At 50.0% G+C, this 14,462-nt stretch overlaps 7 protein-coding genes across 7 annotated transcripts; 3 read left to right on the top strand and 4 right to left on the bottom strand.

The window, feature by feature from the left end:
* Positions 1 to 419: 419 nt before the first annotated feature.
* On the top strand, positions 420 to 1,500 carry IAR55_001433 (uncharacterized protein; the record flags this gene model as incomplete). Its single annotated transcript, XM_066944560.1, has 4 exons — positions 420 to 552; positions 866 to 1,014; positions 1,175 to 1,296; positions 1,404 to 1,500. 4 exons carry the CDS (start codon positions 420 to 422, stop codon positions 1,498 to 1,500), a joined length of 501 nt encoding a protein of 166 aa, XP_066804483.1.
* A 471-nt stretch (positions 1,501 to 1,971) lies between these two features.
* On the bottom strand, positions 1,972 to 3,003 carry IAR55_001432 (uncharacterized protein; the record flags this gene model as incomplete). Its single annotated transcript, XM_066944559.1, has 5 exons — positions 1,972 to 2,096; positions 2,158 to 2,303; positions 2,395 to 2,534; positions 2,673 to 2,735; positions 2,875 to 3,003. The coding sequence occupies 5 exons, from the start codon at positions 3,001 to 3,003 to the stop codon at positions 1,972 to 1,974; spliced, it is 603 nt and encodes a 200-aa protein (XP_066804482.1).
* A 527-nt stretch (positions 3,004 to 3,530) lies between these two features.
* Positions 3,531 to 4,875, top strand: IAR55_001431 (uncharacterized protein; the record flags this gene model as incomplete). Its single annotated transcript, XM_066944558.1, has 7 exons — positions 3,531 to 3,560; positions 3,728 to 3,822; positions 3,930 to 4,081; positions 4,194 to 4,322; positions 4,392 to 4,573; positions 4,628 to 4,680; positions 4,746 to 4,875. 7 exons carry the CDS (start codon positions 3,531 to 3,533, stop codon positions 4,873 to 4,875), a joined length of 771 nt encoding a protein of 256 aa, XP_066804481.1.
* Positions 4,876 to 5,249: 374 nt separating this feature from the next.
* IAR55_001430 (uncharacterized protein) lies at positions 5,250 to 6,944 on the bottom strand (the record flags this gene model as incomplete). The annotated part of the gene is made up of 10 exons (XM_066944557.1): positions 5,250 to 5,338; positions 5,403 to 5,623; positions 5,720 to 5,730; positions 5,795 to 5,869; positions 5,940 to 5,968; positions 6,061 to 6,128; positions 6,216 to 6,303; positions 6,428 to 6,533; positions 6,658 to 6,761; positions 6,911 to 6,944. The coding sequence occupies 10 exons, from the start codon at positions 6,942 to 6,944 to the stop codon at positions 5,250 to 5,252; spliced, it is 825 nt and encodes a 274-aa protein (XP_066804480.1).
* A 312-nt stretch (positions 6,945 to 7,256) lies between these two features.
* On the bottom strand, positions 7,257 to 8,638 carry IAR55_001429 (uncharacterized protein; the record flags this gene model as incomplete). Its single annotated transcript, XM_066944556.1, has 6 exons — positions 7,257 to 7,469; positions 7,537 to 7,749; positions 7,815 to 7,892; positions 7,972 to 8,164; positions 8,272 to 8,373; positions 8,433 to 8,638. 6 exons carry the CDS (start codon positions 8,636 to 8,638, stop codon positions 7,257 to 7,259), a joined length of 1,005 nt encoding a protein of 334 aa, XP_066804479.1.
* A 280-nt stretch (positions 8,639 to 8,918) lies between these two features.
* Positions 8,919 to 10,789, top strand: IAR55_001428 (uncharacterized protein; the record flags this gene model as incomplete). Its single annotated transcript, XM_066944555.1, has 10 exons — positions 8,919 to 8,974; positions 9,045 to 9,085; positions 9,150 to 9,235; positions 9,306 to 9,421; positions 9,486 to 9,580; positions 9,648 to 9,661; positions 9,717 to 9,734; positions 9,799 to 9,807; positions 9,866 to 10,392; positions 10,450 to 10,789. 10 exons carry the CDS (start codon positions 8,919 to 8,921, stop codon positions 10,787 to 10,789), a joined length of 1,302 nt encoding a protein of 433 aa, XP_066804478.1.
* Positions 10,790 to 11,067: 278 nt separating this feature from the next.
* IAR55_001427 (uncharacterized protein) lies at positions 11,068 to 11,920 on the bottom strand (the record flags this gene model as incomplete). Its single annotated transcript, XM_066944554.1, has 3 exons — positions 11,068 to 11,444; positions 11,492 to 11,651; positions 11,717 to 11,920. The coding sequence occupies 3 exons, from the start codon at positions 11,918 to 11,920 to the stop codon at positions 11,068 to 11,070; spliced, it is 741 nt and encodes a 246-aa protein (XP_066804477.1).
* Positions 11,921 to 14,462: the final 2,542 nt, after the last annotated feature.

Raw genomic sequence — 14,462 nt, 5'->3', positions numbered from 1 at the left:
AATCCGTCACACTCTGTTCAGGCGATCAACAAGTGATTGAAGAAAAGTGGACATACGTAGAGAAGAGGACAAAGGATAGGACGGGACAACTCGGCTGGAAGGGCCTTATACTCCTTGTGATTGAGCGAGACTTCGACAAGAATACACGCAGATCGTGTCATACGCTGTTACGACTGCTGCGACCGGAATACCACTCGGCTGTACTCTCGACGACTTTCCGTATCTGTCCTGCATCCTCCTTGTCATCATCCAATCATCACTACTGTCTCCTGTCCGCGTCCTCCCCCTCGAGAATCGTCCAGAGAGCCCTGCCATCGCACGACCATCCTCATTTCAATCCATCTTGCCCTCTGACCTGAACGCTTCTTTCTCTCGGTCTTTTTTTCCCTCTTTCGTCAACTTTAGACCCAGCCACCACCATGGCCAGAACGATATCTCAACCGAATCCTGTAGGAGGTGTAGGAGCAGGTCGACCGTCCGTAGGTGAACCTAGACGGATGAAGAATACGGCTAGGAAGAGTACAGGTGGTAAAGCGCCTAGAAGGAGTGGACGTGAGTTGGTTCTTCTTTTTTGTTCTCCATCTGCCGTTAGGAAGTAGAGGGAGAGGGATGTCGGCAAAGTGGGATATGCGGTGCGAGTGTTGCAAAGCAGCGCGTGGTTGTGGTCATCGTACGATTTTGCGAGGAGATTGTCGTCGGTGACCATTGCGAGAGAGTCCTATACCTCACATCATTACTCCCTTCAACTAGATCAGACAGGACGGGGATCGAACAAATCACTTTGTCTGCCGGAAAGCTGACCTCGGTTGACATCCCTTCTATCGCTTTGCCGACTTTCACAACACATCCTGTCCCTGATACGCAGCATACAACCCGGTCCCACCTCGAGCCAATCCTGCGAATCCACCGCCGAAGAAGAGACGGTTCAGACCTGGTACTGTTGCTTTGAAGGAGATCCGACAATATCAGAAGAGTACAGATTTGTTGATTGCCAAATTGCCGTTCTCGAGAGTCGTAAGTGTATTTCCGTACACCGATAGTGATCCAAGATCCGGCCTAGCAGTCCGGGCATGCAAGTGAGATTTTGGACGGGTCCAAAAGGAGGAATCTCTTCGAGTACCGGAAAAGGTGAAAGACAGAATGGCTGACTGGACTTTGTCACGACGTCTCGCAGGTCAGAGAAGTCGCCCTGTCTCTGACGTCGGTAGAAGCGGGTGAACTGAGATGGCAAAGTTCTGCAATCATGGCATTACAAGAAGCAGCCGAAGCCTTCTTAGTCCATCTCTTTGAAGATGCGTGAGTTCTCTCATCGACGATCCTCCTATTCTACTATGGGCGTCGTCACCGGTGATGGAGCTGGGTCTCAGCGTGGGAAATCGTGTGCTGATTGTACTGCCACAAAGGAATTTATGCGCCATACACGCGAAGAGAGTGACGATCATGCAGAAGGATATTCAATTGGCGAGAAGAATAAGAGGACAATGGCAAGGATTAGGATGAGTGGTGCTTGACTACGTGTCAAGATGGTGTTTTGGGAAAACGGAGAACGAAGATCAAACGAGAAATCCAATCAACGTGTAGAAATGGGAGAACCAGTTGATTCAACAGAGGATAAACGACGCTTCACGAAGAGAGTGACGGAGAATGAGCGAAATGGACGGAGTAGCAGTAGTAGGGGACCCGAGATGCCCCTGCGTTCATCACTATCTTTGTGGTCAGGTTTTGTTTAGTGTAACGAAGAATTTGGGTTTTTATACATATTTACGCTCAAGGGGGGAGCTCCATACGATGCGATGTGATGCAGTCTGATGCATTTGGGTGTTCTGAAGAAAATTCAGTATGTCGTGGTGCTTATAGATCTTGAATTTCTCCTCGAATGTTCAATCCAATTCACCACCGATGTCACTGAGGTGTATAGATTTGAAGACTGAAAAACAGACAATAATGCATTGGTCGAGAAGGATGCAAACCTCAAAGAACCCTCTTCACTTCGAACCAGCTCTTGAGATAATGGACGTTCCACGCACAAAGACTGAAAAGGATGACAGTCTGTGCGATCGCCCACCATTTGACTCGAGAATTGGTCGATTCGCAAGCTGCATGTTGTCAAGCGTCAGCTTGGGTCTTGTTAATGGACCGACGAACGGATTCGCTCACTATTACGATGAACTCTTTCTCTGACGACGAGATAAGCCTGTTCATCTTTGACCAGTTGAAGCCCGGCGCTCAGATCTCTCACTTCCTGCTCTACCGGTGCGATATGTTCGTCGTCCCCAATGAACAATTGACCGTGGACGTTGAAGCTGTGAGCGACGGATCTCACATTGATCAGCTTCTCTGTATATACCTCATACACCGTGACAGTAGCCTTGGATGTTGTTGATGATAACCCACCTCAAGACTTTCCGAGCATAGGTGGACATCTCGTTACTGAAACAATAGGTGAATCGACCACCTTGATCGGCGGCTATTGAGAATGATCCCTGGGGCTTTTTGTGCTGCGTATAGATCGTCTTGCTCTGTGGATCCTGGACCTGTAGATGAGGGAGCAAGGACTCGTCAGTTGTGCTTCTCTTCCTTGAAAGGATACCTCGTGGACTGGGAAGAGCTGGGACAAGCTAGAGAGAGAGAGAGAGAGAGAGCGACGGGCTTTGGGAGTAAAAAACGCTTACAAAGAAATCTATATCGAGATGACCTCCCGCAGAGCTTCCTCCCACCTCATATGTGATCGTCATCTGTCGAGGGATCGTGAGTCCATCAGCTTCAACATCGTTTCACAAACGAATGTTTTAGCTAGAGGGAAAGAGAGTGACAGATGCATGTCGTTGGAGACGACGAGTCTAGGTCGTGTCCGCAGGCGGAGTTCCTACTCACCCGATCTTGCGGTTGTAAGCTCTCGAAGTAACATTCCTTCTCTCCTGGATCTATCTCTATCCGATGAGCGAACGTGAAAGGAAGGGCGAGGAGGAATAAGGGGAGGATGGTCGATAGTCGAATTAACATGTTTTGGCGGGATAGGAACAGTAAGAAAGTACGATTGATCTGCTGTCCCGAGAGCAGAGCTAGGCTCGGTGTATGTGGGCAGGTTGATGACGACTGACGCAGAGTTGTTAGCCAATGATATATACGATTGTCCACCGAAAGTCATACACTGCAGCACTGCAGCAACTGTCGTCGCCAAAGTCAAACGTGGCACGCGACGAAACAAGGCGTGGCAGCAGCAGCCATCGGTGCCGAGATAGGCATGCGAAAAGTGGAGTTTAAAGCCCAGACCTCGTTGTACAGAGGACGCGCTTTCGTCGTCTCCCTTCCCCTCACACCTCAGATCCTTCCATCCATACAATTCCATTCGTCTCCAACGCTCTTAGTTTCCATCAATCTCAAACGGATTCCTCCCTCACGAAAGAGAAAACGTACGTCGGCAGCATATGTTGTCTTCGGCGAATGTGGAAGAGGCCGAAGTGGAGAAGACAGGAACTGGACAACGAGCTGATCTGATAAATTTCGGTACATGACAGATCTCATCAAACATGGCCGAACCTACTGAACCCGTTGCTGCTGTGAGTGACATCGTACAGCAGAATCATACACCGATTGCCCCCCATTCTCGTGCGGTCCGCCTGGCCCTGTCGTTGGGGGCGAGCGATCATCGAATTTCGAAACCCGCCTTGCCTTGACGAAGCTTGGTTAGCGGCCAAGTGCTGATGCTATAATCACCACCACATAGGAGGAGCACGACCCCCAATTCGAGCCGGTCATTCGACTTACTGAGCAAGTCGAGGCCAAGACTCACGAGGAAGACGAGGAGGTCCTCTTCAAGATGTACGTGGTGTTTCGCCAATCTCGATTTATTGCTCCTTTACCACCAGTCGACTACCTTCAATATGAGGGAGCGTTTCTTACGCTGATGAGCTATGGCACGTACACAGGCGAGCTAAACTTTTCCGATTCACCAAAGAGTCTCTCGAGTGGAAAGAGCGAGGAACTGGTGATGTCCGACTTCTCAAGCACAAGCAGACAAGCAAAATCCGACTGGTCATGCGTCGGGATAAGACCTTGAAGGTCTGTGCGAACCACCATGGTGAGTTGCCGCACATGCCGCATATCTCTCACTCTCCACTTGCCCAATGCGCCCGGTACATCCTTGTGGGCCTAACCACACGGGGCAGAGCTGATTTCAATTCTACATCCAGTTTCCGGTGACATGAAGCTCTCGCCCAATGTTGGATCTGATCGATCTTGGGTGTGGAATGTTGCTGCCGATTACGCCGAGGGCGAGGCCGCCCCCGAGACTCTCGCCATCAGATTCGGTAACTCTGAAAGTCAGTTGCATGACCCCCCTGACGTGTACGACGGGCAGTCAGTCAGCTGATGCTGCGATCAAATGACAGATGCCAACCTCTTCAAGACTGCTTTCGAGGATGCTCAGGCTCACAACTCTGCTTTGAGCGGTGGTGCTGCCGAAGATGATGACGATGAGGAGGAGAAGGAGGAGGGAACCGCTGCCGAAACTAAGGATTCTGCTCCTGCTACTGAATCCGCCGAGACTGCTACTGCTCCTGAAGTCGTCAACGTGAGTCTGTGTTCACAACGCAGCTGTGCATGATGAAGTTGACGAAAAAAATAGGAGACTTCCGTTGAGTCTGAGAAGGAAGCTCCTAAAGAGGAGCAAGCTACTGCGTGAGTCTTCTTCGCTTCATTCTCGCGATCGACTGGGATCGCTGACATGCTTGTGCTACGACTAGTGATCCCGCTGAGGCACCCTCAACGCACGCCCCCGCTGTCGCTGAAGAAGACGTCAAGGCTACCTCCGCCGAAGAGTCCAAGGACGTCGAAATCCCTGCTGCCGAGAACGTTGCCAAGAAGGACGAGTAGATGGCGTGGCGGGTGATAGTGCGCACGAACGTGGGGCAGCGAGGTGAGAGCTTGGGTGAGGAAGAGACTATGCAGATCAAGCGAGTATTGCGGAAAGGAATACTATATTGGAGTTGATTTGGGAAGGAGAGCGAACCGGTGGTATGCGGTGTTCTTACGACGTGATGTGACGAGAGTTCCAATGCGCGAAGAATCGTTTTGGTCATTCTGTCGGACTTGTTCGTGATCGCCTTTGTCCAGTGTGCTAAACAACAAGAGCCAATAAGAAGAGTGGAAATTGCTTGTGATGCATACACGAGTAACGACTAATAAACCTTCTTATTCATGTTCGATCCTTCCGATGCTCATAGTCATCTCTCATATTGAGCAATGGCTTATTGCTGAGGAGGGACTTGCAACAGCAAGTTACCGCCTGCAGAAGAAGGGACATAGCTGACGTTCCTGCTTTGAGAAAGCGTGGAAGCTGTACGACGTAGAGCATCAGCGAACTCCTTCTAAGCAGACGTCTGAAGGTCCGGGGTACTCACCAATCTCTCTGCTAGCTTCGATCTTTCTGAACTGGACGAAGGCATCACCGGCTCTGTTCAATGCCCTTGAGATGGTATTGGCAGCTTCGGCTTCACCCTCCGCCCGAATGACAGCTGCTTGTCTTTCTTGTTCAGCTTTCTCGACGACGAATTTGGCTCGCTCGGCATCCTGTTGCGCAATCTGCTTCTGCTCGACGGCGGTAGTGAATTCTTTTCCAAAACTGAGATTGAGCGTCGTCGTCAGTCAGTCAATCCGACGATATCATGCCCTCGAAATCTAAACAGTCGTCAAGGGTCAAAGAGTTCGGAAAACTTACGTCATGTGTGTCTAATCGCAGCAAGGAACTTCAGAGTCAGCTTCTTGTCTCTTGAAAGGAAGAACCGTAGCTCACAATTGAGACATCTTCCAACTGGATGTTGAACTCCTTTGCTCTGTTCAGCAAGTCATCTCGAATACGAGCAGACACCTGTGTGAGTGTATTCGTCAGCTCTGTGCAAGCTTCGATGCAATGAATTCCAGATAGATGGAATACTCACGATCTCTCGGTTTGTAATCAACTCGGAGGCTATAGATCAAACGCATTTGGACAAGTCAGCAATGAACATGGAAGCAATGACGTGACCTAAGGCTTTGCTAAATATATCCTTGTGCACTCACCATCGAATTGAGCTACCGTGGCTTTCAAGACTTCGTTTCCGATCGAGGGCAAAACTCTCTCATCGTAGCTGGATTACACAGAAAGATCAATCAGCTAACATTCTCAGTCTCATCAGACCGGTGTGTTCGTCAGCTGGGGTGTTCTGAACACTCACTCGAGACCCAAGTTCTGGTAGATCTTGGGAAGATGGTTGATATCGGGTCTTGACATGACTCTGAGGGTGAGAGAGACCATCTGCATGTCTGCGGTGGAAGAGTACATAATGAGCATTTTCTCCTCAATCGCCAGTTCTATGTGCCTAAGCCCCAAAAGTGGCCAAAGCGTTGGGCGTTTGAGGATCAGGAAGGGGATGTGCAACACGCTCACCTTTCGATCCGGTAGTTGTGGAGATGTTTCTGGGCTTGATCCTGACATCGTACAAGATGGCCTTCTGCAACCAAGGGATCAAGAAATGTGTCCCTTCTCCTGAGGCCTGCACGTCAAACCATACATCAGCACGGATCTCCTTACTTGCCTTGGTGCGAGGTAGGATGGAAGGACAGATCGATAGAGAAAAGGGTCGAAGGGAAAGATGAACGAGAGAGAAAGACACGTACATCTGGTTTCACACCTGTGAATCGATCGAAGAGGACCGCTCGATAACCACCCGGAACGTCGTACAATGATGATTGGACAACAGTGGCTCCGATAGCGATGGGGACTGTGAGAATAAGCAACGATGTAAGCTAGATCCTACAATGCTGACCTGAAAGGCTGGGAGGCAAATGCAGATCGGCAGACATCGGAAATTCCTCTGGGCAAAGACACCATGCCACGACCTCCACTCCTGCATCGAGAAAGGGGACGTACCTATTAGTCTGGAGATGTTCTGCGCGAAAGCCATCGTGGTGAAGTTACAGGAGTGAATGATAATACAGCGGGACGAAGAAGAGAATAGAGCGATTCCAATCTGATCAAGAGGGACACTAATCGAAGCGACGGCGGCATCAAGAAACGCAGAACAACCTCATCGATGTCGGAGATCAGAAGCATCTCCGCTCATTGTTTCTTGGTGTATGACCACTGCCAAATCTTGCGAATGAAGAGGATGCGTGAAAGGACTGCTATGAATTGTGAGTGTCAGTCAATGATGGTATACTGGTCGAATGATGCATTGATATGATGTATGACATTGAACATGTATGCCTGAGAAGGCCTATGAGCTTTTCGTAATATCCAAGCCCACGACCTCCGATAGTAGTCTCTCCTCGACTTCCTCATTCAGGGTACCAATCCCCAGTCCGTTCTTCGCAGCCCACGTATACGCCTCCCCTATCAGAGTCTCGGTGAGAGGGACACCTTCCCTCGCGAGAAGCTTGATCAGGTTCGCAATCAGTGAGATGGCTTGTCTTCCTTCTGGTGTGATATCCTGGATGAGTAGAACATCGTCGTCAGCGAAAAAAGTCACCATGCCGAATCTGTTGATGACGACTCACATCGTTTCTATCACTGTATACACCCTCCGCATCAAATCCTTCTCCACCCTCTCTTCGTTCTTGTGAGGTACCGCTACTGACCCAGACGAAACCGTTCAGTCCTAAGATGATGTCTACACCGGTGGGACCACAAGGAGGTGGGATGTGATGAAAATGCGATTTGAGTCGACGGATGAGTTGTGGAGGAACAGTAATGAGGAAGCCATTTCGTAGCTGGATCACCTCATGTCAGCTTCCACAACTAGACCCGGCCCAAAAGACAAGGAATGATTGCGTACCTTCCCGTACTTCAATGATCGAGTATGTAACGACATGACACCATCGCCGAGTAAGGATTGCACTTCAGCGACGAGCAACTATTCCGCGTAATTTGTCAATGTAAAATCATACTTGATACCTCAGGTTCTCATCCTAGGCAGGTGGGGAACCACTTACATCGCCCTCAGCCAAAAACTCCCTCATTTTCAAGGCGTCCGACTCGATCTTTCTTCTCTGTACACCGCCTGGCAGATTGACACTTGACAGCATCAAGACCGCATCTTGACGACCATTCGCATCGACACGCCATCTTTGGGGACCAACTTCGTTGATTCGACCGATGACCAGGTCACCGACTTCTGGATTGTACCTAAGATCAGTTTAACGTGTTAGCAACTGATCAGATCATAATATACGTGAAGATTTGATCCGTCTTAGACGTAAAGAGACAGACGATTATGGTGATACGTAGCTCACCGTGATCGTAAAGGTTTGACTGAAATGAGTTTATTGACTCTATCGATCGTACCAGTCACGGAAGACACCACATTGACATCTTCCACATATGTACCGTGTCCTCTGCCGATATCGTCAGCGCTCAAACCCCTTCGAGCGCCTTGTAGCTGACGAGCACACACCTCATGTACTCCTTGGAGCTTGTGATGATTTCTCCAGGTGTGACTATCGTCCTTTTGCTAGGTCCTGCACCTCCATATTCATCCTCGAATCCAACCTCATCAACGTCCATGGCATCGAGCTCAGCGGGATGCTTTCGATGGGAAGAGGGAATATCATCGGCGAATGATAAGGTTGAAGACGGCGGTATGGAGGTGACGCTGAACATTGTGTCTCGAAAGTTGGATGAAGGAAAACAATGAACTTTAGGATGAATAGTAAAGCTATTGATCGAAAAGCCTGTCGCAGAGAGTCAAGAAATCGGATTCGAGCTTTGGACGAGGAAGCGGAGATCAGATGGGATGTCCGATGCATGCCAGGTGAGTCGCCACCACGATAGAGCGTACCACTATAACCTTCCTCCTACATTTCATCCTCAAGGACTATCTCAGAGTGGAGTGAAGAGGCCGGGACATAGCACCCAGATCAACCGACAGAGCGACCGCGATATGTCTGAAACTACCGCCGAGCCGAGAGATCTGCTGCTGCTGGTCTGGGTCCACGGGTGAGCATATATTCAATTCTCGGTTCTCACGGAATGACAGCTTGCTGATCTGCTACATTTGCATTCCCAGGTTCAAGGGAAATGAGGTCACCTTCGAGTCGTTTCCGGACCGTGAGCCTTGAATTATCTGACTGTGTGTCTTCCTTGCGAGGCTGCTGACACTGCGCGACTTCAGGCATATCACATCTCCTGCGGTCGACCCATCCTTCACTACGAGTGGAATCACGCGTATTTCCAGCTTACCAGACTCGAGGTGAATTGGTGAGCTACCCGTTCCTTTTCTGTCCTCTTTGCGAACGGCATCAATCCACACTGATGTATCCTTCTTCAGACCGCTGCTACGCTCGCCTTCGTGGATTGGCTCACAGAGCTTGTCGTCAATCTCGAGAATGACCATGGCGCAGGTGGAGGTGCAGGGAAAGCCAAAGTGGTACTGATGGGTCACTCGTAAGCTTCCTCGATCTTGTCTTTGACTGAGTGAGATGGTCAAGTTGACTCAGAAGCCGCACAGAATGGGAGGGCTGTTGATTGCGGACGCGGCGCGGGATATTGCGACGAATACGAGGCAGGGGGAACCAATGTGGCCCAGAGTAGTGGCATTGCTAGGTGAGCCATAGTCTCTGAAAAGTTTCAACACGAAGTAGCTGACACTGAGCTGTGACATCTTCGTCAGCATTCGATACTCCGGTAGGCCGTCCTGTTTATTTTGAAGGGAAATCATCGCTCACTCATAGTGCTTCAGTATCTTGGCCTGCATCCGGTAAGCAGTCATAATCTAGCACCAGTGCATGTCTGTCTTGCTGACTTCACTTTCCGGCATCTAGCACACGTTCGTGAGTCATATGCATGAGCCGGAGTCGGCAGACACGACAGCTGACAAGGCGCATGCAGAAACATCATCTTTCTCAAGCCGCTTCCTATGTTGACCAAGCGAAGAACATTGCATCTGCCGTGGGACTGTTGTCACCTGTCGCCTTGGGCTTAGGCTTTGGGAAGTTCGGCAAGAGCACAGAAACTGCGTCAACACAGTCTGACGCGGGGCCAAGTACTTCTCGTCCTTCATCTTCCGCTTCATCCTCAACAAGCGGTAAGGGGAAGAGCAAACAAAGCTCGACGGTTTCCGAGACTTCCTATACCGACTCGAACAACTCCCAGAGTGTCGAGACCAAATCGTCGTGGTTCAGCCTCCCGACCATAGCTCCACCAACGGCCAAATCTTGGTATGGACTTGGGGCTGTGGCTTTGGGGGCAGCAGCCGTTGGAACGGCTTATTACCGTCGTGAAGATTTTATCAATGGATGGAAATATGGATATGAGCACATGACTTTTGTGCGGAACCTCTGGGACGAGCAAGGATGTAAAGATCGATTGTTGGCGATAGACGAACTGATCAAAGAGCGGAGCGTTCTGTTCTTCAAGTAAGCTGCCACCTCAGATCATACATATACAGCTGATGACCAATTCCATTGCTCTAGTTATTACACCCATCTACCTCCCTCTCCACCGACACATTTCCTTAACCGGACATTCGCGATACTCCCTCCGATTGTGCACCCTCTCTATCCGAAGTTCAAACCTGCGACTAACACGTTGGCGAAAGACGAAGTATCGGCCCATATGGGGATGTTCAACCCCAAGACAAATGACGGATTCTATGATCTTGGCCTGGACGTGGTCCGAGAAATAGGAATGAGAATAGAGGAGGAAGGTGTGGATAGAGCTGCCGGAGTCGAAGAAAAGATGGATGAGGGTGTTGATGATATCTGGAGGGTTGAGAAGGATGAGAAGGGCAACGAGGTGTGGGTGGAGAGCTAGATGCGACGTAAGGGAGTCTTGCCTAGAATCGCGGTGGTTGTACTTGTTTACTTGTATCCTGAGGTATAACTTTGAGTACCGATCAGGCTGCAGAGCGATCAGACATGTGTTACTCGAAACAGCTTGATTTACATGAAGCGATGTAGGGTTCAGAACAGTATCGTTCTCACTACATCACAAGACGGTCGACCCCCTAAAAGATGAGATGACGGCCATCGTTTTACGAAATCTATCTCACGCAGAGCAGAGTTTGAAACACAAAGGATGGACTTTGTGTCTCACATACTTGTATAGTACCCATCTTCCGGCGGCGCGTACGTATCGATATGTTCCACACCAAACTCATATCCAAATACCGGACTGGCATCTCCATTCTCCACATGCCAATCACTCGGGTGAGTCTTTGTGTAATACAACCATCTGATGAATGCTTGACAGACCCACAGATCCTGAGAATCAGAATAATACACTTGGACTTCCCAATACGGGTCAGGTTTGACAGTCAATGCCCATGAAGTGCACTGTGTCAGGACATCGCTCTGAGGCGTCGTTCCCGGATATGTGATGGTTTGAGGTGGGTATCGAGCGTCGTCATTCACTACGATCCGTGTTGCCGTGACAGAGGTGAGCTGATCAGCAAAGTCCTGTTCCGTGTCTTTCGCAAAGTATGAATGGGTTTGGACGAGAAGATGCCGCACTCACCTGGATTGGTGTTGTCGGTCGCGAGGAGGTAATGTTCCCCGACGTGCACCAGGTCCCACCAGGACTCGTCGGAGGTGGTGATCCTGACGGGCGGAGGGATAGCCGACGGGATGGTCCGTCCTGCAAGCTGCAACTTTCGGAGATTGTGGCGTTTGTCATACTGTATCAGGACGAAACGAATGGGCGCATCAGCTTGGTTTCCAGATTCGATGCCAATCCACATACCACTGGTCCGCTATGTTCGACCGTTGGCACAGGATAGGGTGCTGTATGAGTCGGATGAGAAGACGTGTCGTGGTGTCTCGTGTGGGGTCGCGCAGTGAACCTGTCACTTGGCGAACTGAATCGCGCAAGATCGTGCTTGGCTCGGGCATCGACCAGTGAGGGTAGAGTCAGGAGAAGAGTGATTGCAACCGAAAGATACTTCATGACGGTCTTGAGGGATGACAACGTAGCAAGTAACTTTAGCTTTACTTTGTGAGCAGATATGGAAATGATATGAAAGGGAGTTCTTTCGATGAAATATGAGAAGTCCTGAAGAGCATGAAGGGCTTCTTTATACAGTATATTTCCGGTGAGTGAAGCTCGACTACACGCAAGGGTGAGTTGTTCAACTCAGGTAGCGTACTACTGGAACAATCTACTCACACATGTCTCCTTGCAACACCAAAAACAGACGCCACTTTTCACATTGCCCATAGAGTAATCTAGCACGAGACTCCCGCCAAGAATCCGCTCGCTCTCTCACGATACTCGGCCAGCCACACTTCTTCGCGCATTCAACGCCTTTCAGAACCTGACTCAAGAGGAAGCTTGATCAGAAGCCACAGGTCATCCATGGCCAGCTGATGAGCTCATCGGTCTGTAACTTATCAGGAAAGGATTCAGTACATAACTTACTGGCGGTATCAAGCTCAGAACGGGCAAAAGACAGACATGAGTCAGCGTCCGAACCTTCACCAAGCAAGGTTGCGTGGCAGCTTGGCCTGAGATACGGCAAGTTACTGTATCTGCCACAGCCGTTACAGTATCGATACGGTTCAGTAGGATGAACGTGACTCCATATGCACAAGGGTCTTCCCAAATTATCTCCGCCAGTCGTCGGTCTTAGGTGAGCATAAAATGTTGATCAGAATGACTTCAGCCTGACGGTACTGTAATCATTCTGACTGACTGGAGCAGGAACGCACCTATTCTACGGCAGGTGTACAACAATCTGTGGTCTGAAACGATGTCGGTCGTCGCAGGCGAGCGATGAAAGGGTGTTAAGCAAGCCTTTACAGTCATCTCGTTGGGGGAGACCAGGGGCGAGTGGACAGTACGCATCTCCTCGTACAATGTCTTACTCTCCTTTGAAGGCGTCGCCTTCATGCGATATTCGCCGCCGAACAGCCAGGTCTGCTTGTTTTCACGGTACAACTGCAGGGACGATATGCGTACTGCGTCATCGAAGAAGCAATAGTGGGAGTAGTTGCTTTGAGATGAGGAGTGTTTGAAACGTGTCTGAAATCGCCATACCTTTGTCTGGCGGAGCGTCAAGGCAGAGAAATTCTCAAGGCTGAGATATAAGAGGGCCAGTGCTGTATGGTGCAGGTGCGGCTCCCATCAACATAGAAAACACATCGATCTGTTGACGACCTTCAGCTCTCTGCTAAGCCAATCCATCCAGCCTTAAATTACACTACACAGCTTGAATAACTTACTTGGCTCAAAAAATGCCTAGATCCTTCCAAAACTACGATGATACTGATTTCTTGTCCTACGATCCCCCTCCTCCATATGGGAGCTTGCCCACCTCCAATGGCCCCTCTCAAGATGCTACTTCTCACTCAGCATGGAGCACTTACCGGCACACAAGCGCTCGCGACAGGGGGGGGGGTCCCATGCATCCTCTGCTGCAACAGGAGCCTCGCGGTCAGATATTGCGATACCACCCAGTGCTGCCATCGTTTCGCCGCCTTCTTACCGGTCTTCCGTGGGAGCAAGAGTCAACTCCTATCCTCAGCAGTCTTCCCAGATAGACACTGTGAGGCTTTTTACCAAGAAAGCGATATACGACTCCATGTGCAGCTTCGAGCAGGCCAGTCATGTCATGAATACTAGACCGTTACAACCTGCCTCAAAAATCTATAATCGGCCACGAGGTTCCGTTATGTGGTCAGTAGAGGGACAAAGGTGGGCCAACGACGTGAGATCCCTCCTGACTGCCAGAGCGGACTTGGCAAAAGTGGACAGAATGCACGACAGCTACACGAACACACGGAGCAATGTAATTGATGAAGACACCGGCAGGCTCATGGCACACCATATCAGCGTGTATACAGACCGATGGAACGACCTGGAGAAGATGCTAGAAAGAGTGTATTCAAACACGAGCTACATGTCTACCCTTGAAAGTGTAGAGCGTGACGCCGAAATGCTTGAAGGGGAGCTCCGGGAGTTTGGTCATACTCTCGAAACAGAAGAGCAGCTCCGCCGGCAAGGCAAAGAGAGGTTAGAGGATCGAGCACGTGGTAGCAGGTACTATGGGACTTTCCAGTCTCTGCACGACCTGCTGGAAGACTCTGCGCAGTGATCACTGTGGCCTTGATTCCTACGTTGCATTCTTCTCAACTTGCTTTCCCTCATAGTCGGTCATACGCATGCATTCATTCAAAAGATCGCACCCGTGGATGTCCTTTCCCGAAGCATGATCTCACAACAGCCGGTTTGTCTTCATTGCAATCACTCCATCTTGGCTTGATTCATTGCATACCCCATGCCATCATACTATAATCGACAGTGCCTCCACCGCCACGCCACTGGATATACTCACGTGAAACTGCTCACTGTTATGACGGCGGCGTCAGTGTTTTTCCCTGGATCGGAGACCCCGGATCGTCATGACGATATTTCTGGATGCTGATCAGCTGGTGTCGTTCTCGCGCAAATGGTGTGCGATTGACGTCAGTCACAGCTGCGGTGCACATTG

Source organism: Kwoniella newhampshirensis, chromosome 3 (genome assembly GCF_039105145.1).
Source record: "Kwoniella newhampshirensis strain CBS 13917 chromosome 3, whole genome shotgun sequence".
In the NCBI taxonomy this organism is placed as follows: Eukaryota; Fungi; Basidiomycota; class Tremellomycetes; order Tremellales; family Cryptococcaceae; genus Kwoniella; species Kwoniella newhampshirensis.
The sequence above is the reverse complement of the archived record's forward strand: the minus strand, read 5'-3'. Positions and strand labels throughout refer to the sequence as shown.